General features: G+C 34.5%; 3 protein-coding genes across 3 annotated transcripts; all 3 read right to left on the minus strand.

The window, feature by feature from the left end:
• Positions 1-10,499: 10,499 nt before the first annotated feature.
• Positions 10,500-12,796, minus strand: LOC103335104 (sorbitol dehydrogenase-like). The gene is made up of 6 exons (XM_089055557.1): positions 12,576-12,796; positions 12,373-12,440; positions 11,934-12,170; positions 11,291-11,581; positions 11,021-11,208; positions 10,500-10,878 (listed from the first exon to the last, which is right to left on the minus strand). The coding sequence occupies exons 1-6, from the start codon at positions 12,712-12,714 to the stop codon at positions 10,686-10,688; spliced, it is 1,116 nt and encodes a 371-aa protein (XP_088911683.1). The 5' UTR covers positions 12,715-12,796; the 3' UTR covers positions 10,500-10,685.
• Positions 12,797-18,423: 5,627 nt separating this feature from the next.
• On the minus strand, positions 18,424-20,612 carry LOC148916210 (sorbitol dehydrogenase-like). Its single transcript, XM_089055488.1, has 6 exons — positions 20,248-20,612; positions 20,043-20,110; positions 19,670-19,906; positions 19,241-19,531; positions 18,971-19,158; positions 18,424-18,827 (listed from the first exon to the last, which is right to left on the minus strand). The coding sequence occupies exons 1-6, from the start codon at positions 20,384-20,386 to the stop codon at positions 18,635-18,637; spliced, it is 1,116 nt and encodes a 371-aa protein (XP_088911614.1). The 5' UTR covers positions 20,387-20,612; the 3' UTR covers positions 18,424-18,634.
• A 1,650-nt stretch (positions 20,613-22,262) lies between these two features.
• LOC148916211 (chlorophyll a-b binding protein 6, chloroplastic) lies at positions 22,263-23,136 on the minus strand. The gene is made up of 3 exons (XM_089054608.1): positions 23,047-23,136; positions 22,595-22,883; positions 22,263-22,492 (listed from the first exon to the last, which is right to left on the minus strand). The coding sequence occupies exons 1-3, from the start codon at positions 23,056-23,058 to the stop codon at positions 22,341-22,343; spliced, it is 453 nt and encodes a 150-aa protein (XP_088910734.1). The 5' UTR covers positions 23,059-23,136; the 3' UTR covers positions 22,263-22,340.
• Positions 23,137-23,494: the final 358 nt, after the last annotated feature.

A 23,494-nucleotide genomic window follows, 5' to 3' on the forward strand; every position in this document is an offset into this window, starting at 1 on the left:
TTTTGTGAAATCTTTTGGGTGTTTAATTAAATTTCTCCATAGCCCAATAGTTCAATCCGTTACTATTAGGACATTACTATAGTAACTATTGTCCCTTTTCGATTTTTTACTTTTTCAGAATTATTATACGTATAAAGATCTTGGAACTTTCACGTTTAATAATGTATTATACACGTCCGCACGTATTTTTCATTTTTAATGCCCGTAATTTTCACCAAAATTTCAATAAGGCACACAAAATTCACGTATTATATACGTATTCTCACATATTATTGAATAAAAATAACTTATTTGTATTTTCTACATCGTATAGCCGCTATACTCAGGTTTCCCTTAGTTCTTTTGAAAAGTTGTATAGCCGTGCGGCTATACCCGTTTTCCTCAAAATATAGTAGCCAGGACCGTCCTGCCCTTTTGACACGTGGCCCTATGCTTGGGAGAGTATACCCGTTCGGCTATACTCTTTGTAAACAGAAAAATTATTATAATTATTATAATTATTTTTTTGTTTTCAAAACTTTTCGGAATATAAAATTAGTTTCTTTACTTTTGTTCCATTGCCCAACTGCCTATTTCAATTACTGTTTAATACAGCAAAATTAAAGAAAAAGTGCACAAAATAATTAATTTCTATTTATTAAGTGTTTTGTGAAATCTTTTGGGTGTCTTAATTAAATTTCTCCATAGCCCAAGAGCCCAATCCGTTACTATTAGGTCATTACTCGAGTAACTATTGTCCCTTTTCGTTTTTACTTTTTCAGAGTTATTATACGTACAAATATTTTGTACTTTCACGTTTAATAATGTATTATACACGTCCGCACATATTTCTCATTTTTAATACACGTACTTTTAACAAAAATTTAAGGCACACAAAATTCACGTATTATATACGTATTCTACATATTATTGAATAAAAATAACATATATGTATTTTTAAGCATATATAATATAGCCGTACGGCTATATAGTTTTCCCTTCGTTCTTTTGAAAAGTTGTATAGCCGTGCGGCTATACCCGTTTTTCTCAAAAAAATACCCTTTTACAGCCCGGTGGGACACGTGGCCCTATGCCTTGTGCTGGCCCGTTTTATATTTATAATAGTATAGGCTTCTATATTTTCTTTTTGGTTTTCAAAAATTTTCCAGAATACAAAATTAGTTTCTTTACTTTGGTTCCATTGCCCAACATTGCCTATTTCAATTATTTATTTAATACAGCAAAATTTAAAGAAAAAGTACAGCACAAAATAATTAAAGAAAAAATTTCTATTTATTAAGTGTTTTGTGAAATCTTTTGGGTGTCTTAATTAAATTTCTCCATAGCCCAAGAGCCCAATCCGTTACTATTAGGTCGTTACTCGAGTAACTATTGTCCCTTTTCGATTTTTAAGTTAGTTATACGTATAAATATTTTCGTACTTTCACGTTTAATAATGTATTATACACGTCCGCACGTATTTCTCATTTTTAATACACGTACTTTTAACAAAAATTTGAATAAGGCACGCATTATATACATATTCTCACATATTATTGAATAACAAAAATAGTACAGCCGACCGGCCCTACCCTTTTGACACGTGGCCCTATGCTTGGGGAGAGTATAGCCGAGCGGCTATACGCTTTGTAAACAGAAAAATTATTATAATTATTGTAATTATTTTTTTGTTTTCAAAACTTTTCGGAATATAAAATTAGTTTCTTTACTTTTGTTCCATTGCCCAACTGCCTATTTCGATTACTGTTTAATACAGCAAAATTAAAGTAAAAGTGCACAAAATAATAAATTTCTATTTATTAAGTGTTTTGTGAAATCTTTTGGGTGTCTTAATTAAATTTCTCCATAGCCCAAGAGCCCAATCCGTTACTATTAGGTCGTTACTCGAGTAACTATTGTCCCTTTTCGATTTTTTACTTTTTCAGAGTTATTATACGTATAAATATTTTGGTACTTTAACGTTTAATAATGTATTATACACGTTCGCACGTATTTCTCATTTTTAATACACGTACTTTTCACCAAAATTTCAATAATGCACACAAAATTCACATATTATATACGTATTCTCACATATTATTGAATAAAAATAACGTATTTGTATTTTCTAGGCTATACTCACTTTTCCATTAGTTCTTTTGAAAAGTTGTATAGCCGGGCGGCTATACCCGTTTCCTCAAAAAATAGTACAGCCGACCGGCCCTGCCCTTTGACACGTGGCCCTATGCTTGGGGAGAGTATAGCCGTTCGGCTATACTCTTTGTGAACAGAAAAATTATTATAATTATTATAATCATTTTTTTGTTTTCAAAACTTTTCGGAATATAAAATTAGTTTCTTTACTTTTGTTCAATTGCCCAACTGCCTATTTCGATTACTGTTTAATACAGCAAAATTAAAGAAAAAGTGCACAAAATAATTAATTTCTATTTGTTAAGTGTTTTGTGAAATCTTTTGGGTGTCTTAATTAAATTTCTCCATAGCCCAAGAGCCAATCCGTTACTATTAGGTCGTTACTCGAGTAACTATTGTACCTTTTGATTTTTTACTTTTTCAGAGTTATTATACGTATAAACATTTTCGTACTTTCACGTTTAATAATGTATTATACACGTCCGCACGTATTTCTCATTTTTAATACACGTACTTTTAACAAAAATTTCAATAAGGTACACAAAATTCACGCATTATATACATATTCTCACATATCATTGAATAACAATAAAATATATGTATTTTTTAAATCGTATAGCCGTACGGCTATACTCAGGGTTCCCTTAGTTCTTTTGAAAAGTTGTATAGCCGTTCGGCTATACCCGTTTTTCCTCAAAAAACAGTACAGCCGGCCGGCCCTACCCTTTTGACACGTGGCCCTATGCCCTGTGCTGGTACGTTTTATATTTATAACTAGTATAGCCGCTCGGCTATACGGTTTCTGTAAAATTGTTATTATTATTTTCTTTTTGGTTTCCAATAGTTTTCAGAATATAAAATTAGTTTCTTTACTTTGGTTCCATTGCCCAACTGCCTATTTCGGTTACTGTTTAATAGAGCAAAATAAAAGAAAAATTGCACAAAATAATTAATTTCTATTTATTAAGTCTTTTGTGAAATCTTTTGGGTGTCTTAATTAAATTTCTCCACAGCCCAAGAGCCCAATCCGTTACATTATTAGGTCATTACTCGAGTAACTATTGTCCCTTTTCGATTTTTTACTTTTTCAGAGTTATTATACGTATAAATATTTTCGTACTTTCACGTTTAATAATGTATTATACACGTCCGCACGTATTTCTCATTTTTAATACACGTACTTTTCACCAAAATTTCAATAAGGCACACAAAATTCACGTATTATATACGTATTCTCACATATTATTGAATAAAAATAACGTATTTGTATTTTCTACATCGTATAGCCGCACGGCTATACTCAGGTTTCCCTTAGTTCTTTGGAAAAGTTGTATAGCCGTGCGGCTATACCCGTTTCCCTCAAAAAATAGTACAGCCGACCGGCCCTGCCCTTTTGACACGTGGCCCTATGCTTGGGGAGAGTATAGCCGATCGGCTATACTCTTTGTGAACAGAAAAATTATTATAATTATTATAATCATTTTTTTGTTTTCAAAACTTTTCGGAATATAAAATTAGTTTCTTTACTTTTGTTCCATTGCCCAGCTGCCTATTTCGATTACTGTTTAATACTGCAAAATTAAAGAAAAAGTGCACAAAATAATTAATTTCTATTTATTAAGTGTTTTGTGAAATCTTTTGGGTGTCTTAATTAAATTTCTCCATAGCCCAAGAGCCCAATCCGTTACTATTAGGTCATTACTCGAGTAACTATTGTCCCTTTTGATTTTTTACTTTTTCAGAGTTATTATACGTATAAATATTTTCGTACTTTCACGTTTAATAATGTATTATACACGTCCGCACGTATTTCTCATTATTAACACACGTACTTTTAACAAAAATTTCAATAAGGCACACAAAATTCACGCATTACATACATATTCTCACATATTATTGAATAACAATAAAATATATGTATTTTTTAAATCGTATAGCCGTACGGCTATACTCAGGATTCCCTTAGTTATTTTGAAAAGTTGTATAGCCGTGCGGCTATACCCGTTTTTCCTCAAAAAACAGTACAGCCGGCCGGCCCTACACTTTTGACACCTGGCCCAATGCCCTGTGCTGGTCCGTTTTGTATTTATAACTAGTATAGCCGCTCGGCTATACGTTTTCTGTAAAATTGTTATTATTATTTTCTTTTTGGTTTTCAAAAGTTTTCAGAATATAAAATTAGTTTCTTTACTTTGGTTCCATTGCCCAAGTGTCTATCTCAATTACTATTTAATACAACAAAATTAAAGAAAAAGTGAACAAAATAATTAATTTCTATTTATTAAGTGTTTTGTGAAATCTTTTGGGTGTTTAATTAAATTTCTCCACAGCCCAAGAGTTCAATCCGTTACTATCAGGACATTACTCGAGTAACTATTGTCCCTTTTCGACTTTTTACTTTTTCAGAATTATTATACGTATAAAGATCTTGGAACTTTCACGTTTAATAATGTATTATACACGTTCGCACGTATTTCTCATTTTTAATACACTTACTTTTCACCAAAATTTCAATAAGGCACACAAAATTCACGTATTATATACGTATTCTCACATATTATTGAATAAAAATAACGTATTTGTATTTCCTACATCGTATAGCCATACGGCTATACTCAGGTTTCCCTTAGTTCTTTTGAAAAGTTGTATAGCCGTGCGGCTATACCCGGTTTTCCTCAAAATATAGTACAGCCGACCGGCCCTGCCCTTTTGACACGTGGCCCTATGCTTGGGGAGAGTATAGCCGTTCGGCTATACTCTTTGTAAGCAGAAAAATTATTATAATTATTAGAATTATTTTTTTGTTTTCAAAACTTTTCGGAATATAAAATTAGTTTCTTTACTTTTGTTCCATTGCCCAACTGCCTATTTCGATTACTGTTTAATACAGCAAAATTAAAGACAAAGTGCTCAAAATAATTAATTTCTATTTATTAAGTGTTTTGTGAAATCTTTTGGGTGTCTTAATTAAATTTCTCCATAGCCCAAGAGCCCAATCCGTTACTATTAGGTCGTTACTCGAGTAACTATTGTCCCTTTTCGGGTTTTTAACTTTTCATAGTTATTATACGTATAAATATTTTCGTACTTTCACGTTTAATAATGTATTATACACGTCCGCACGTATTTCTCATTTTTAACACACGTACTTTTAACAAAAATTTCAATAAGGCACACAAAATTCACGCATTATATACATATTCTCACATATTATTGAATAACAATAAAATATATGTATTTTTTAAATCGTATAGCTGTACGGCTATACTCAGGGTTCCTTAGTTCTTTGTGAAAAGTTGTATAGCCGTATGCTATACCCCTTTTCCTCAAAAAAAGATACCGCCAGCCCTACCCTTTTGACACGTGGCTATGCTGTGCTAGCCGCTCGGCTATACGGTTTCAAAATTGTTGTTATTATTTTCTTTTTGGTTTTCAAAAGTTTTCAGAATATAAAATTAGTTTCTTTACTTTGGTTCCATTGCCCAAGTGCCTATCTCAATTACTATTTAATACAACAAAATTAAAGAAAAAGTGAACAAAATAATTAATTTCTATTTATTAAGTGTTTTGTGAAATCTTTTGGGTGTTTAATTAAATTTCTCCATAGCCCAATAGTTCAATCCGTTACTATTAGGACATTACTATAGTAACTATTGTCCCTTTTCGATTTTTTACTTTTTCAGAATTATTATACGTATAAAGATCTTGGAACTTTCACGTTTAATAATGTATTATACACGTCCGCACGTATTTTTCATTTTTAATGCCCGTAATTTTCACCAAAATTTCAATAAGGCACACAAAATTCACGTATTATATACGTATTCTCACATATTATTGAATAAAAATAACTTATTTGTATTTTCTACATCGTATAGCCGTACTATACTCAGGTTTCCCTTAGTTCTTTTGAAAAGTTGTATAGCCGTGCGGCTATACCCGTTTTTCCTCAAAATATAGTAGAGCCGACCGGCGCTGCCCTTTTGACACGTGGCCCTATGCTTGGGAGAGTATAGCCGTTCGGCTATACTCTTTGTAAACAGAAAAATTATTATAATTATTTTAATTATTGTTTTGTTTTCAAAACTTTTCGGAATATAAAATTAGTTTCTTTACTTTTGTTCCATTGCCCAACTGCCTATTTCGATTACTGTTTAATACAGCAAAATTAAAGAAAAAGTGCACAAAATAATTAATTTCTATTTATTAAGTGTTTTGTGAAATCTTTTGGGTGTCTTAATTAAATTTCTCCATAGCCCAAGAGCCCAATCCGTTACTATTAAGTCGTTACTCGAGTAACTATTGTCCCTTCTCGATTTTTTACTTTTTCAGAATTATTATACGTATAAAGATCTTGGAACTTTCACGTTTAATAATGTATTATACACGTCCGCACGTATTTCTCATTTTTAACACACGTACTTTTAATAAAAATTTCAATAAGGCACACAAAATTCACGCATTATATACATATTCTCACATATTATTGAATAAGAATAAAATATATGTATTTTCTAAATCATATAGCCGTACGGCTATACTCAGGTTTCCCATAGTTCTTTTGAAAAGTTGTATAGCCGTGCGGCTATACCCGTTTTCCTCAAAATATAGTACAGCCGACCGTCCCTGCCCTTTTGACACGTGGCCTATGCTTGGGGAGAGTATACCCGTTCGGCTATACTCTTTGTAAACAGAAAAATTATTACAATTATTATAATTATTTTTTTGTTTTCAAAACTTTTCGGAGTATAAAATTAGTTTCTTTACTTTTGTTCCATTGCCCAACTGCCTATTTCAATTACTGTTTAATACAGCAAAATTAAAGAAAAAGTGCACAAAATAATTAATTTTTATTTATTAAGTGTTTTGTGAAATCTTTTGGGTGTCTTAATTAAATTTCTCCATAGCCCAAGAGCCCAATCCGTTACTATTAGGTCGTTACTCGAGTAACTATTGTCCCTTTTCGGTTTTTACTTTTTCAGAGTTATTATACGTACAAAATATTTTGTACTTTCACGTTTAATAATGTATTATACACGTCCGCACATATTTCTCATTTTTAATACACGTACTTTTCACCAAAATTTCAATAAGGCACACAAAATTCACGTATTATATACGTATTCTCACATATTATTGAATAAAAATAACGTATTTGTATTTTCTACATCGTATAGCCGTACGGCTATACTCAGGTTTCCCTTAGTTCTTTTGAAAAGTTTTATAGCCGTGCGGCTATACCCGTTTTTCCTCAAAATATAGTACAACCGACCGTCCCTGCCCTTTTGACACGTGGCCCTATGCTTGGGGAGAGTATAGCCGTTCGGCTATACTCTTTGTAAACAGAAAAATTATTACAATTATTATAATTATTTTTTTGTTTTCAAAACTTTTCGGAGTATAAAATTAGTTTCTTTACTTTTGTTCCATTGCCCAACTGCCTATTTCGATTACTGTTTAATACAGCAAAATTAAAGAAAAAGTGCACAAAATAATTAATTTCTATTTATTAAGTGTTTTGTGAAATCTTTTGGGTGTCTTAATTAAATTTCTCCATAGCCCAAGAGCCCATTCTGTTACTATTAGGTCATTACTCGAGTAACTATTGTCCCTTTTCGATTTTTTACTTTTTCAGAGTTATTATATGTATAAATATTTTGGTACTTTCACGTTTAATAATGTATTATACACGTCCGCACGTATTTCTCATTTTTAATACACGTACTTTTCGCAAAAATTTCAATAAGGCACACAAAATTCACGCATTATATACATATTCTCACATATTATTGAATAACAATAAAATATATGTATTTTTTAAATCGTATAGCCGTACGGCTATACTCAGGTTTCCCTTAGTTATTTTGAAAAGTTGTATAGCCGTGCGGCTATACCCGTTTTTCCTCAAAAAACAGTACAGCCGACCGGCCCTACCCTTTTGACACGTGGCCCTATGCCCTGTGCTGTTCCGTTTTGTATTTATAACTAGTATAGCCGATCGGCTATACGGTTTCTGTAAAATTGTTATTATTATTTTCTTTTTGGTTTTCAAAAGTTTTCAGAATATGAAATTAGTTTCTTTACTTTGATTCCATTGCCCAAGTGCCTATCTCAATCACAATTTAATACAACAAAATTAAAGAAAAAGTGAACAAAATAATTAATTTCTATTTATTAAGTGTTTTGTGAAATCTTTTGGGTGTTTTAATTAAATTTCTCCATAGCCCAAGAGCCCAATCCGTTACTATTAGGTCATTACTCGAGTAACTATTGTCCCTTTTCGATTTTTTATTTTTTCAGAGTTATTATACATATAAATATTTTGTTACTTTCACGTTTAATAATGTATTGTATACGTCCGCACGTATTTCTCATTTTTAATACACGTACTTTTAACAAAAATTTCAATAAGGCACACAAAATTCACGCATTATATACATATTCTCACATATTATTGAATAACAATAAAATATATGTATTTTTTAAATCGATAGTCGTACGCCTATACTCAGGTTTCGGCTATACCCGTTTTCCTCAAAAAAATGACCGGCCCTACCCTTTTGACACGTGGACCTATGCCCTGTGCTGGTCCGCTTTGTATTATAACTAGTATAGCCGCTCGGCTATACGGTTTCTGTAAAATTGTTATTATTATTTTCTTTTTGGTTTTCAAAAGTTTTCAGAATATAAAATTAGTTTCTTTGCTTTGGTTCCATTGCCCGAGTGCCTATCTCAATTACAATTTAATAGAACAAAATTAAAGAAAAAGTGAACAAAATAATTAATTTCTATTTATTAAGTGTTTTGTGAAATCTTTTGGGTGTTTTAATTAAATTTCTCCATAGCCCAAGAGCCCAATCCGTTACTATTAGGTTATTACTCGAGTAACTATTGTCCCTTTTCGATTTTTTACTTTTTCAGAGTTATTATACATATAAATATTTTGGTACTTTCACGTTTAATAATGTATTGTACACGTCCGCATGTATTTCTCATTTTTAATACACGTACTTTTAACAAAAATTTCAATAAGGCACACAAAATTCACGCATGATATACATATTCTCACATATTATTGAATAACAATAAAATATATGTATTTTTTAAATCGTATAGTCGTACGCCTATACTCAGGTTTCCCTTAGTTCTTTTGAAAAGTTGTATAGCCGTGCGGCTATACCCGTTTTTCCTCACAAAAAAGTACAGCCGGCCGGCCCTACCCTTTTGACACGTGGCCCTTTGCTCTGGGCTTGTCTGTTTTATATTTGTAAATAGTATAGCCGGAGAAAAGGAGTGTGCATTTTCCAAAGACAAAAGGGTACCTTTGCAAAAAGGGTTCATGAATGAAAAGTTATATAGTGGAAGAATGAATAGCGTCTCTGTGAATTTTAAACCAACTCTGCCTCTCAAGTAATATTTGAGGTAAAGAGGTAGAAGAACAAGCCATGAGTTGGTTCCTGCGTGCTGGCCAATCAAGCAAAAATGCAAAGAAGAAGAAGAAGAAGCCAGAAGATCAGATCCCATCAATTTCAGGGATCTCCATGAACATTTGCCGGACATAATTTGCAAAGCAGGTCCTCCTAGCGTGCTGCAAAGCAAGCCCTCTTTTTTTAAAATATAAATCGTATAGCCGCACGGCTATACTTACCTGGACAAGTGCGCGACAAATCACAAGGCAGGTCCTCTTTTTTTAATATAAATAGTATAGCCGGTCAGCTATACACGGATTTTTTATTTTTTAAAATAGGGTAGCCATGCGGCTGTACTTTTTTAAACATAGTATAGCCGAGCGGCTATACTCGTTTTTATTTTTTTATTTTTTGGGTATAAAAAGTATAGCCGGGAGTACTCTATTTTTCTTTTTTCTTTTTTCTATTTAAAATAAATAAATAGTATAGTTGATCCACTATACTATTTATACATATACTAGGATCCTTTTTTTCTTTTAAATATTTTTCCCGATTTTCGTTTATCTATAAGAGTAGTTTAGAGCATTATCCATTACTATTAGGAAATTACCCACGTCTCTGTTGTTCTCTTTTCATTTGTTACTTTTCTAGAATTATTACCTATACAAATAATTTACCATTTTTCATGTTTAACACACATATTTTTTACAAAATTTTCAATAATACACACAAAATTCACGTATTATACACATAATTTTCACATATTATTGAATAAAAATAATATATATTTAAAAAATTAAATATATTATTTTAAAATATTATATAGTGACCGAACTTTTCAGTTGTAACTTGCCAAGTACTTACACAAAATAATATTTTCTATATCTTTATTTACAATTATTTTCACAAAATAATACTTATTGATTAAGTACTTACATGTTTATATTTACTCCTTAGTCCTTTTAATAGTTATTTATTATTATTATTATTATTATTATTTTACAACAGAAACTTGTAACCGACTAGATGGGTTTAAAATGGGCTAATTATGAGTACAACACCCAACCACAAACCCCAATTATTGGGCAAACAAAGCACAACGAAAATTTCATCAAAGATTGGCTCCATTTCCTTGAGCCAATTTTACAGATTAAACATGACCTTAATGGCATTGCCTCCACCAGCACTGGTTTCAAATGCTTTTTCCACTTCCTTTTGAGAGAATCCAAAACGATGTGTTATCAGGGGCTTCACATCAACCTTACTACTTCTCAACAATTCGAGGCACAAGGGCCATGTGTTCTTGTATCGGAAAATTCCAATCACATCGACCTCTCTGTATTAAATCACGAAATTTTAAATAATAAGAATAATGCGTATCACAAGTGAGTCATGTCTCATGCCTCTATTAGAGATGTGACACCAAATACGATACAAATAGTTTTACAAACTGAACAAATGAATAAATCAATTTATACCTGGCGGCAGCTGAAGTGAGTGGGAGAGTCAGCTCTCTCTGGCCCATTCCCATAAGGCAAACTTTGCCACCGGAACCAGTAGCACTCAAAGCTGTTGCCATGGTTTTATTAAACCCTGCACAATCGAAGCTTACATCCACTCGAGTTCCCATAGCTTCTTTTATTTTAACAACTTCTTCAGCAACCTCCTTCAAAATAATTTAGATAAACTCATTAAAAAAAGGGCTGATGTCACCCTACAAATCCCGAACATGTGACAGCAGCATGTACCTCAATATTTGTGGAAACTTTGACAATCTCATGTGCACCAAGAGCCTTTGCAACAGATAAACGGTGGTCATTCACATCCGCCACGACAATTCTGGGTGCTTCGAAGGCGCGAGCAGCCAACAATGTAACAAGTCCTATAGGTCCTGCTCCCATGACCAAAACATTTGTTTCTGGACCGACATTAGCCCGACGACAAGCATGAACACCAACACTTAAGGGCTCACACATTGCCCCTTCCTCCAAGCTCACATTGTTTGGTAGTTTAAAACACAGGTCTCCAGGATGGACAACCTGTGAAATAAAATATAAGAAAATATCATGTATCTCAGACAGCCTCAAATTTGAATTGCCCACTAAAAAAACTATAGTATCTCAAAGTGAGTGTTGTTATTTGTACTATTTCAACTCACAGGACCAGTCCAATTCAATTGGACAATAGTTAAATTTTAGACCAAGACACAAATCTTGCACAAAAATCCAGAATAGCCCATATTCAAAGAAGTCACAATTAAAATAAACTCAAAGTCCAGTCATGCTCTAGTCAGCCTTATCCAATACTAAAAGTTCCACTTGTGCCAAGCTTACAACGCTCCACGTGTCATCTTGTGCTAGTTACAACCGGCATATTATACTACGTGGATACCTGATTTGCCAGGCAACCATGAGTTGGAGGGGACCCGAAAAACTTCATCTCAGGGCATAGATTATATCGGCCATGTTTGCATAGCTCACATCGCTTGCAATTGATGCCGGGCTCTAGCGCCACACGGTCACCAGGCACCAGATGCTTCACCTCACTCCCAACTTCCTCTACGAACCCAGCGCACTCATGCCCGATTACCATTGGCTCTTTCACCACAAAATCTGCACATCTCATGTTCTGAAAATAATAACAAACAACAACAATCAAAACAGGCCATTTACCAATTAATTTAAAGTATATATTGTTTAACAATCAACACACATCAAATATCGAATTCCCCGTGAAGACGTGAGTTAGGTTAGTTGATTAGAGCATTGTAACCTGCCTTTGCTTTATCATGAATATAATAAAGACCCAAGAAGGGAAAAGAGGGGGTGACCTTGAAGTGGTGAACATCACTGCCACATATGCCAACAGCCTTGAGTCGAATTAAAACATCACGGGGTCCTAAAGAAATACCAAGAAAACAAGGAACACAGGAAGTCAATTAGGCAAAAAGGATCACAAATAATAATTTGACCTGAAAAGTGAAAGAAGTTGAGTTAAAAAAAACAGTGATCCAGAAAAAGAACAAATTGGTACCGAGATTAGGGAGCTTGAAAGGTCGGATTTTGAGGGTGTTAACACCAAGAAGCCAAGCAGCCATGTTCTCTTGTACACAACCATCTCTGCTGGCTTCACCAAAACCATCACCTCCATCAGGCTTTCCTCCCTTACCCATTCGTAATTTGAGTTTTTTTTTTTTTTGGGTGCTTTGGATTTATGCCGGCCTTTATGAAGCCTGTGTTGAGAGATGTCGATGGAGAAATGTGATGGCCTGCCACCTTCTTAAATCTATATGATGACGTGGGGGTCTCATCTTTTGATTGCACGCCTTATTTTTTTAGAAAAAAAATTTAGACTAAGCACACCTTAATTTTTTTAGAAAAAATTTGGACTAAGCACACCTTAATTTTTTTAGAAAAAAAATTTGGACTAAGCACACCTGATTTTTTTAGTAAAAAAAATTTAGACTAAACACCTTATTTTTTCAGAAAAAAATAAAATTTAGAGTAAGCACACCTTATTTTATATACCAGAATAATCCAGCATTTAACGGTATTTGCCTACGTATGTCGGTGGCTAGTATTCATCTCATGCAAGGTTTTCCTTGCCACATTCAACCGTTATCCATTACATCACTGTTGGCTAGATTGTTCCAAGCACACATTGGCTTCAGGAATTTTCATGTTTATCAAATACACAATTTAATATATTTACACGTATTAGAATTTGAATGAATTCAATACATCATATTTAGAATGACGTATGTTGTATTGACTAACATAAAGAATAGTTACCAATATTTTTAGGACAAATAAGGTAGACAAATTTGGTAATTTCAGATTTAATTCCACCAAACAGATACCCTCTACATATGGCAGTCCATTTACACAGCAACCAAAACCCATCAAGACAGAGCCTCTCAATATTCTGTCACATAACATAACATAAACTTTTGTGTGTTTTTTTTTCTTCTTCAGGTTTTTCAATGGAAGGAAAAGCTGCAACGCGTTTGAGATTGGTGCTTGCTTTGGTCCTCGTGACATTGTTGGCTTCAAACCAACACGTTGGTGTTGCGCCCACTGTTTTCACTCCAAGCCCAGCCCCTTGTAGTAGTTGATTAAAGGCAAAAAGTCACTTTTGATCCCTGTGATTTGTCATTTTTATTATTTTGGTCCATATCGTTTCAATTTGGTCAATTTTGCCCATGTAGTTTTGAAGTTAAGCAATTTAAGGACAATTCTCAATTTCTGTCAAATTTATTTAACTTCCGACGCACCTCCATCCCCAATCTGCCCCCGGATTTGGAACCGAACTTAAAAAGATAATTACAACTGGATTTTAACTTGAAATCCAAATTTAAAACAAAAACAAAAGAAATTGATCAACTCCGGTAAATTGAAGTGTTTTGGATGAGAGTTTGGGAGAAAGATTGGATGGGTTGGTGGGGGTGTGGGAGGGGGCTGTCGTGGCTAGAAGAAGAGTTTGGGTTTATTTTTTTATTTTATTAATTTAAAATGGTTTTTTCATTACCTTTGTTTTTGGACCAAAATGCTCCTCAGCAACTAACGCCAGTGGCTCTATTTTAACAGAAATTTAGGATTGTCCTTGAATTGCTTAAATTGAAAACTACATTGACAAAATTGATTAAATTAAAACGACAGGGACAAAAATAATAAAAGTGACAAATTACAGGGACCAAAAATGACTTTTTGCCTTGATTAAATTTAATAGAAAAGTTGTATAGCCGTGCGGCTATAACCGTTTTTCCTCATAAAAATAGTACAGCCGACCGGACCTACCCTTTTGACACGCGGCCCTATGCTTGGGGCTAGTATAGCCGTGCGGCTATACTTTTTGTAAACAGAAAAATTATTATAATTATTATAATTATTATAGTTATTTTTTTGTTTTCAAAACTTTTCGGAATATAAAATTAGTTTCTTTACTTTTGTTCCATTGCCCAACTGCCTATTTCGATTACTGTTTAATACAGCAAAATTAAAGAAAAAGTGCACAAAATAATTAATTTCTATTTATTAAGTGTTTTGTGAAATCTTTTGGGTGTCTTAATTAAATTTCTCTATAGCCCAAGAGCCCAATCCGTTACTATTAGGTCATTACTCGAGTAACTATTGTCCCTTTTCGATTTTTTACTTTTTCATAGTTATTATACGTATAAATATTTTGGTACTTTCACGTTTAACAATGTATTATACACGTCCGCACGTATTTCTCATTTTTAATACACGTATTTTTAACAAAAATTTCAATAAGGCACACAAAATTCACGCATTATATACATATTCTCACATATTATTGAATAAGAATAAAATATATGTATTTTTAAATCGTATAGCCGTACGGCTATACTCAGGTTTCCTTAGTTCTTTTGAAAAGTTGTATAGCCGTGCGGCTATACCCTTTTTCTCCTCAAAAAACAGTACAGCCAGCCGGCCCTACCCTTTTGACACGTGGCCCTACGCCCTGTGCTGGTCCGTTTTATATTTATAACTAGTATAGCCGATCGGCTATACGGTTTCTGTAAAATTGTTATTATTATTTTCTTTTTGGTTTTCAAAAATTTTCAGAATATAAAATTAGTTTCTTTACTTTGGTTCCATTGCCCAAGTGCCTATTTCAATTACTATTTAATACAACAAAATTAAAGAAAAAGTGCACAAAATAATTAATTTCTATTTATTAAGTGTTTTGTGAAATCTTTTGGGTGTCTTAATTAAATTTCTCCATAGCCCAAGAGCCCAATCCGTTACTATTAGGTCATTTCTCGAGCAACTATTGTCCCTTTTCGATTTTTTACTTTTTCAGAGTTATTATACGTATAAATATTTTGGTACTTTAACGTTTAACAATGTATTATACACGTCCGCACGTATTTCTCATTTTTAATACACGTACTTTTAACAAAAATTTCAATAAGGCACACAAAATTCACGCATTATATACATATTCTCACATATTATTGAATAAGAATAAAATATATGTATTTTTTAAATCGTATAGCCGTACGGCTATACTCAGGTTTCCCTTAGTTCTTTTGAAAAGTTGTATAGCCGTGCGGCTATACCCGTTTTTCCTCAAAAAACAGTACAGCCGGCCGGCCCTACCCTTTTGACACGTGGCCCTACGCCCTGTGCTGGTCCGTTTTATATTTATAACTAGTATAGCCGATCGGCTATACGGTTTCTATAAAATTGTTATTATTATTTTCTTTTTGGTTTTCAAAAATTGGATGGGTTGGTGGGGGTGTGGGAGGGGGCTGTCGTGGCTTGAAGAAGAGTTTGGGTTTATTTTTTTATTTTATTAATTTAAAATGGTTTTTTCATTACCTTTGTTTTTGGACCAAAATGCTCCTCAGCAACTAACGCCAGTGGCTCTATTTTAACAGAAATTTAGGATTGTCCTTGAATTGCTTAAATTGAAAACTACATTGACAAAATTGATTAAATTAAAACGACAGGGACAAAAATAATAAAAGTGACAAATTACAAGGACCAAAAATGACTTTTTGCCTTGATTAAATTTAATAGAAAAGTTGTATAGCCGTGCGGCTATAACCGTTTTTCCTCAAAAAATAGTACAGCCGACCGGACCTACCCTTTTGACACGCGGCCCTATGCTTGGGGCTAGTATAGCCGTGCGGCTATACTTTTTGTAAACAGAAAAATTATTATAATTATTATAATTATTATAGTTATTTTTTTGTTTTCAAAACTTTTCGGAATATAAAATTAGTTTCTTTACTTTTGTTCCATTGCCCAACTGCCTATTTCGATTACTGTTTAATACAGCAAAATTAAAGAAAAAGTGCTCAAAATAATTAATTTCTATTTATTAAGTGTTTTGTGAAATCTTTTGGGTGTCTTAATTAAATTTCTCCGTAGCCCAAGAGCCCAATCCGTTATTGTTAGGTCATTACTCGAGTAACTATTGTCCCTTTTCGATTTTTTACTTTTTCATAGTTATTATACGTATAAATATTTTGGTACTTTCACGTTTAACAATGTATTATACACGTCCGCACGTATTTCTCATTTTTAATACACGTACTTTTAACAAAAATTTCAATAAGGCACACAAAATTCACGCATTATATACATATTCTCACATATTATTGAATAAGAATAAAATATATGTATTTTTTAAATCGTATAGCCGTACGGCTATACTCAGGTTTCCCTTAGTTCTTTTGAAAAGTTGTATAGCCGTGCGGCTATACCCGTTTTTCTCAAAAAACAGTACAGCCGGCCGGCCCTACCCTTTTGACACATGGCCCTACGCCCTGTGCTGGTCCGTTTTATATTTATAACTAGTATAGCCGATCGGCTATACGGTTTCTATAAAATTGTTATTATTATTTTCTTTTTGGTTTTCAAAAATTTGTATTAAAAAAAAAAAGAGTCTATAATAAAGGGCCATGGTAAAAGTCTGCTTTGGGATAATGATGTCCCCAATGTCGTTTAGTGACAACGAAACACATGAAAGTCAATAATGTAAGTCGATAAGGAATTTGTAATTCAAGTGGAACAATCCTTGCACTGGTGTTCAAATTGTCCGTTACTAATATCGTTTGGATAAATAAAAAAAATTGCGAGTCGACAACATAATAAAACATCATATTTATATAAATAACTAGGCAACATGCGTGCTGACCCTTTTATCTTTGACTTTGTATTTCTCAAACTTCCTTTGGAGTAGCCAAGGGGTCAAAAGCCCCACCAAAATTGGCTTCAGGAGAAATTGGTATGTATCAAATACATTAATGTAGTTTGACCTAAAGACAGATTTTCTTGTACAACTTTAGCAATTGCAATAATTCTCTTAAAGAACCCAAACATCACGTTTGAAACAATGTGGCTGTTTACAATGGATGCGATATAATTATATCCGATATTCTCTAAATACCAAGCGGTGCGTTTTGTTTGAATTGCAAAAAGTTGCAATACTTGGCTAAAACACGACACTTGTACCAAATTAAATATTGTAATATTAAATTTCCAACAATGAAGCCTTTTCTTTTTAGCACATTTTCATTTGCTTTGATTTATGTCTGGATCGAATTCCTTAGCTGCTTAATTAGTTCTCTACTTGTTTCTCTGGACAAGCAAACAAACTTGTATCCGAAGTATGCAATAATTCATTGTCCATCTATTCAATTCTTTATTTTACTATAGTCTTCATGGATAAAAACTTCTTTACTCTACTTGACAGGACCCGACTCAAATTCCACTTTAGAATTCGAGTTGAACCGTGTGCGTGTTCGACACTTAATAGTTACAAATTAATTAGGGATCGGGTTGTTACACTACTCATGCGAGTGACTGTTACATTGAAATGTATTTGCTCTTCTAGGGTTATTAGTAGAGATATAAGATGTGCGATATCGCAGATGTGTCCTCTTATACCTGGATTAACCCTTTGCGGTTACTGTGCATCCATCTTTATATATTAACCCCTTATGGGTATTTGGTCTTTGTATCCAATTATTGAATACAATTATCGCTAATTTAAAAATAATATATATATATATATATTTAAAAAAAAAAACTAAAAAAAAAACTGCTCTACTCAAAATTGTTCAGGCCACCTCTGAGAAAATGCCCCATAAGGGACTATATCTATACACATGTGTTGAATTTGAATGGAACATTTTATTTATATGATCAAGTGTGACTTGCGTGTGATAAGCTAAAAATAATATTTAATTGTTATATACACCATGTATTTCTTAACTGCAATAGGATGGGATATAGATAATCTAACTAGGGTTCCTGCCTTTAGTTGCGTCTTTCTACCTTCAATAAGCCTCGTGATGGTATTAGGTGTTTTCTTGGTGAAGATTTGATTGTATTTGTGTGCTTTGGGATCACATAAGAACATGTTCTTTTTATTTTCGGTCAATCTCCTTATTCCTTTCAATAGTAGTTTTTTTTACAACAGAAACTTGTACCCGACTAGATGGGTTTAAAATGGGCTAATTATAAGTACAACACCCAACCAAAAAAACCCCAATTATTGGGCAAACAAAGCACAACAAAAATTTCATCAAAGATTGGCTCCATTTCCTTGAGCCAATTTTACAGATTAAACATGACCTTAATGGCATTGGCTCCACCAGCACTGGTTTCAAATGCTTTTTCCACTTCCTTTTGAGAGAATCCAAAACGATGTGTTATCAGGGGCTTCACATCAACCTTACCACTTCTCAACAATTCGAGGCACAAGGGCCATGTGTTTTTGTATCGGAAAATTCCAATCACATCCACCTCTCTGTATTAAAATCATGAAATCATAAATAATGTAAATAATGCGTGTCACAAGTGAGTAATGTCTCATTCCTCTACTAGAGATGTGACACCAAATACGATACAAATATTTTTACAAACTGAACAAATGAATTAATCAATTTATACCTGGCAGTAGCTGGAGTGAGTGGGAGAGTCAGCTCTCTCTGGCCCATTCCCACAAGGCAAACTTTGCCACCGGAACCAGTAGCACTCAGAGCTGTCGCCATGGTTTTATTAAACCCTGCACAATCGAAGCTTACATCCACTCGAGTTCCCATAGCTTCTTTTATCTTAGCCACTTCTTCAGCAACCTCCTTCAAAATAATTGACATAAACTCATTAAAAAAAGGGTTGATGTCACCTTACAAACCCCGAACATGTAACAGCATCAGGTACCTCGATATTTGTGGAAACTTTGACGATCTCATGTGCACCAAGAGCCTTTGCAACGGATAAACGGTGGTCATTCACATCCGCCACGACAATTCTAGATGCTTCAAAGGCACGAGCAGCCAACAGTGTAACAAGTCCTATAGGTCCTGCTCCCATGACCAAAACATTTGATTCTGGACCGACATTAGCCCGACGACAAGCATGAACACCAACACTTAAGGGCTCACACATTGCCCCCTCCTCCAAGCTCACATTGTTTGGTAGTTTAAAACACAGGTCTCCAGGATGGACAACCTGTAAAATAAAATAACTCAAAAAGTCCAGTCATGCTCTAGTCAGCCTTATCCAATACTAAAAGTTCAATTCAAGACTCCACGTGTCATCGTATGCTAGTTACAACTGGCATATAATATGCAGCAAATACGTGGATACCTGATTTGCCAGGCAACCATGAGTTGGAGGGGACCCGAAAAACTTCATCTCAGGGCATAGATTATATCGGCCTTGTTTGCATAGCTCACATCGCTTGCAATTGATGCCGGGCTCTAGTGCCACACGGTCACCAGGCACCAGATGCTTCACCTCACTCCCAACTTCCTCAACGATCCCAGCACACTCATGCCCAATTACCATTGGCTCTTTCACCACAAAATCTGCACATCTCATGTTCTGAAATAGTAACAAACAACAATCAAAACAGTACATATTTACCAATTAATATGGAGACGTGGGTTGGGTTATGTCAATTGACCAAGGCAGTGTGCCCAGACCCTTGCAGCCAAGAAGGGAAGGAGGGGGGGGAGACCTTGAAGTGGTGAACATCACTGCCGCATATGCCAACAGCCTTGAGTCGAACTAAAACATCACGGGGTCCTAAAGAAATACCAAGAAAACAAGGAACACGGGAAGTCAATTAGGCAAAAAGGATCACAAATAATAATTTGACCTGAAAAATGAAAGAAGTTGAGTTTTAAAAAAAACAGTGATCCAGAAAAAGAACAAATTGGTACCGAGATTAGGGAGCTTGAAAGGTTGGATTTTGAGGGTGTTAACACCAAGAAGCCAAGCAGCCATGTTCTCTTGTTCAACACCATCTCTGCTTGCATCTCCAAAGCCATCACCTCCATCAGTCTTTCCTCCCTTACCCATTTGCTATCTTTGTTTTTCTGTTTTTGCTGCTTTGGATTAATGTATGCCAGTCTTTGAAGCCCGTGTTGAGAGATGTAGATGGAGAAATGAGATGGCCTGCAAGTTTATTAAATCTATACTATGGTCGCACATCTGTAAATGAGTACACCTTATTGTTATATTATTTCAAAATAGACTAAGCACTTACTTTATAGGAAAAAGCTTTGCTCTAGACCAGAACAATAGATGGTATTGGTTTTGACTACGTACGTAAGTGGGTGGCTTGTTCTTATCTCATGCAAGGGTTTTCCTTGAGACATTCAACCATCATCCCTTACATCACTTTTGGCTAGATTTTTCCAAACACATGTAGATTAGTCATACACACACTACAAGGAAAATACCATACGATAACACGTTATTAACAACGTACGTAAATTACGCGTTGTGGAATTAGATTTTCCACAATGTGTGGATTGTGTGTGTCGTATTATACCGTTTTCAACAACTTGCATGTAGTGTGCGTTGTCAAAATGGAATTTCAAGGACATTTTAACAATGCATCCTTGCGTGTTGTTGTATCTGAAGTTCAACAACACACATCGCATGTTGTCAAAACTATATCAATTTACTACAGTAAAATGTTGGTGAAAAAACTATCCGATTTTTTTTGCGGACTCACTTTTCAGCTTAAAATTTCAACCTTGTGCGTGTCGTGTTATACCGATTTCAACAACTTACATTTAGTGTGTGTTGTCAAAATGGAATTTCGGGAACATTTTAACAGCGCATCCTTGCGTGTTGTTGTATCTAAAGTTCGACAACACTCATCACATGTTGTCAAAACTATATCAATTTACTACAGTATAATGTTGGTGAGAAAACTATCCGAATTTTTTTGGGGGCTCACTTTTCAGCTTAAAATTTCAGTCTCTCTCTCAAACTCTTTTTTAATTTCCGGTCCCGCTTTTTTTTTTTTTTTCCCCACTACTTTTCTAATTTGGCACCCTCTCTTACCCAAACCCTCTATCGTCCTTTGTCTCTCGTCCCCTCCCAATCTCTGAGCCTAAACCCTCACTGGCTCCCTCTCATCTAGAATCCCTTTTCCTCTTCGTTCTCAGCCTTCACGCCTGCACCATTCTCTCTCTTTCTCTCTCAATCCCTTTTATATTCTCAAGATTTTAGACTAAAATTTATCCAATTGGAGAGCAAGGTGCGGAACCCTCTTCCTCTTCAAACTGATGGTTCTGAAAACTGATCGGGAAGAATCTGAACCATATCTCTTCGTTCTCAACCTCTCACAGCCTCCATGCCAGGTCGATTTCCTTCCTCCCTCCTCAATTTATGTCTGTCATACTGAGAAATCCAAAAACCCCCAAATCCCAAAAAACCGCTGCCTTCCATCCATATTGGTCTCAACTCTTTGGCAAAGTAAACGGTATGCTTTGATTGTTGTTCTTGACATTGGTGCTTGCTTTGGTGCTCATGACATTGTTGGCTCCAAACCAACACATTGGTGTTGAGGCTGTGCGCACATTTTCACCCCAAGCCCAGCCCCTTCTTCTGATGCGTCTACCTGTAACGAGGCTGCTTGTCAAGCAGACTGTATTGCTCAGCTCAAGGCCCAACATGCAAGTTCGCAATGTGTGGAGGTTGATGATGGAGTCGTTTGTGTGTGTTTTACCAACTACTTGTAATGCAAGCATTAATAAAATAACAGTGCCCTATTGCTCGATGGTCTTTATTTTGTTTTGATACATAAATTACAACCCTTCTCAAAGAGAAAAGAAATACACACTGAAGAATAATGAAGCAGATTTAGAAAGAACTAATTAACTGATATATTCAATACAGTTCTTTAGATAGATCTAAAGACACTCTCACATGCCAAGGACAATGTTCGGATTCATTGCGTACGGTTACATGGAATTTTAATTTTTACAGTGGGTGTAAATCAAAATATTGCATGGGATAATCAAGGCAAAATCCCCTTTGGGATAATGACGTCCCCAATGTTCTTGTGCCATGGGTCAGCCAAGTGAGTGGCCAAATTCTCCAGAGGTCCGGTGCCAGGGTACGCCGATTGTTGAACAACGAAACCAACAAAAGCCAACAATGCGAGCCGGCCTACACAATCATTAAATTAGCTAGTAATTAGATTATAACACATTCACAGTCTGACAACATAAAACATTGTAATTACAAGAGACTAGGTATATGTGTACTGACCATTTTTGATCTCCTTGACTTTGTATTCCTCAAACTTCTTAGGGTCCTTGGAGTAGCCCAAGGGGTCAAAAGCCCCACCAGGGTATTTTTTCTTCTCCGGGTCCTTTTCCATGCTGCGTTGGTGCTCTACGAAAGCAATGGAAAGGAACTCGATGACCAAAATTGTAGGCAATGTGCCCCATGGAACTGGGTTGCCTAAGTAGGTGGCTTGGCCTCCTGGAACGGCAGCCCACTCTTGTGCCTTTACCCAGTTGCCCAATCCCAAAGCCTCTGGTACTAGAATCCCTGGCTGCAAAAGTTGTAATTTGCAAGTTTAATTAGTCCTCAAAAGTAAATAAAATTCAATTAAAAAAAGTAAACAAAATTGCAGGAATTTTTTTTTTTTTTTTAAGGAACAAAAACAAAATTGATCGAATTTTTAATGAAAATGTTTGTATAGTTTTAGTACTTACAACAGCAAGCATAGCCCATCTGCAGTGAATGAGCTCAGACTCCTTGAACCTCTCCAAGTTTTCTGGCACTTCTCCTAGCCGAAGATCCAAAGTCACTGAAACCCCAACAAGCAACAAATTAATACAATGTCACTAAACTAACATAAACTCCAAAGTATTGGAAATATAATATAGTTTTTCTTCAAATTAATTAGCATGTTAGGTTCACCAAATTAATAAATAATGTATTATACACATCCGCACGTATTTCCCATGTTTAATACACGTATTTTTAACAAAAATTTCAATAAGGCACACAAAATTCACGCATTATATACATATTCTCACATATTATTGAAAAAAAATAACATATATGTATTTTTTAAAGCTGCTATATTCAGTTTTCCATTAGTTCTTTTTAAAAGTTGTATAGCCTTGCGGCTATACGCGTTTTCCCTAAAAAAATTAG

This window comes from Prunus mume, linkage group LG6 (assembly GCF_029339155.1).
Source record: "Prunus mume cultivar Tortuosa linkage group LG6, ASM2933915v1, whole genome shotgun sequence".
Classification (NCBI taxonomy): domain Eukaryota; kingdom Viridiplantae; phylum Streptophyta; class Magnoliopsida; order Rosales; family Rosaceae; genus Prunus; species Prunus mume.

What these genes read in the sequence shown, in the direction of transcription:
- LOC103335104 (XM_089055557.1), bottom strand. Translation starts at nt 12,714, where the DNA reads ATGGGTAAGGGAGGAAAGCCTGATGGAGGTGATGGTTTTGGTGAAGCC. An exon ending in TTTCAAGCTCCCTAATCTCG is followed by an intron (nt 12,441 to 12,575) that starts GTACCAATTTGT and finishes GTATTTCTTTAG; the next exon opens with GACCCCGTGATGTTTTAATT. An exon ending in AAGTTTCCACAAATATTGAG is followed by an intron (nt 11,209 to 11,290) that starts GTACATGCTGCT and finishes ATTATTTTGAAG; the next exon opens with GAGGTTGCTGAAGAAGTTGT.
- LOC148916210 (XM_089055488.1), bottom strand. Translation starts at nt 20,386, where the DNA reads ATGGGTAAGGGAGGAAAGACTGATGGAGGTGATGGCTTTGGAGATGCA. An exon ending in TTTCAAGCTCCCTAATCTCG is followed by an intron (nt 20,111 to 20,247) that starts GTACCAATTTGT and finishes GTATTTCTTTAG; the next exon opens with GACCCCGTGATGTTTTAGTT. An exon ending in GTGATGTTCACCACTTCAAG is followed by an intron (nt 19,907 to 20,042) that starts GTCTCCCCCCCC and finishes TTACTATTTCAG; the next exon opens with AACATGAGATGTGCAGATTT.
- LOC148916211 (XM_089054608.1), bottom strand. An exon ending in AGTCAAGGAGATCAAAAATG is followed by an intron (nt 22,493 to 22,594) that starts GTCAGTACACAT and finishes ATGATTGTGTAG; the next exon opens with GCCGGCTCGCATTGTTGGCT.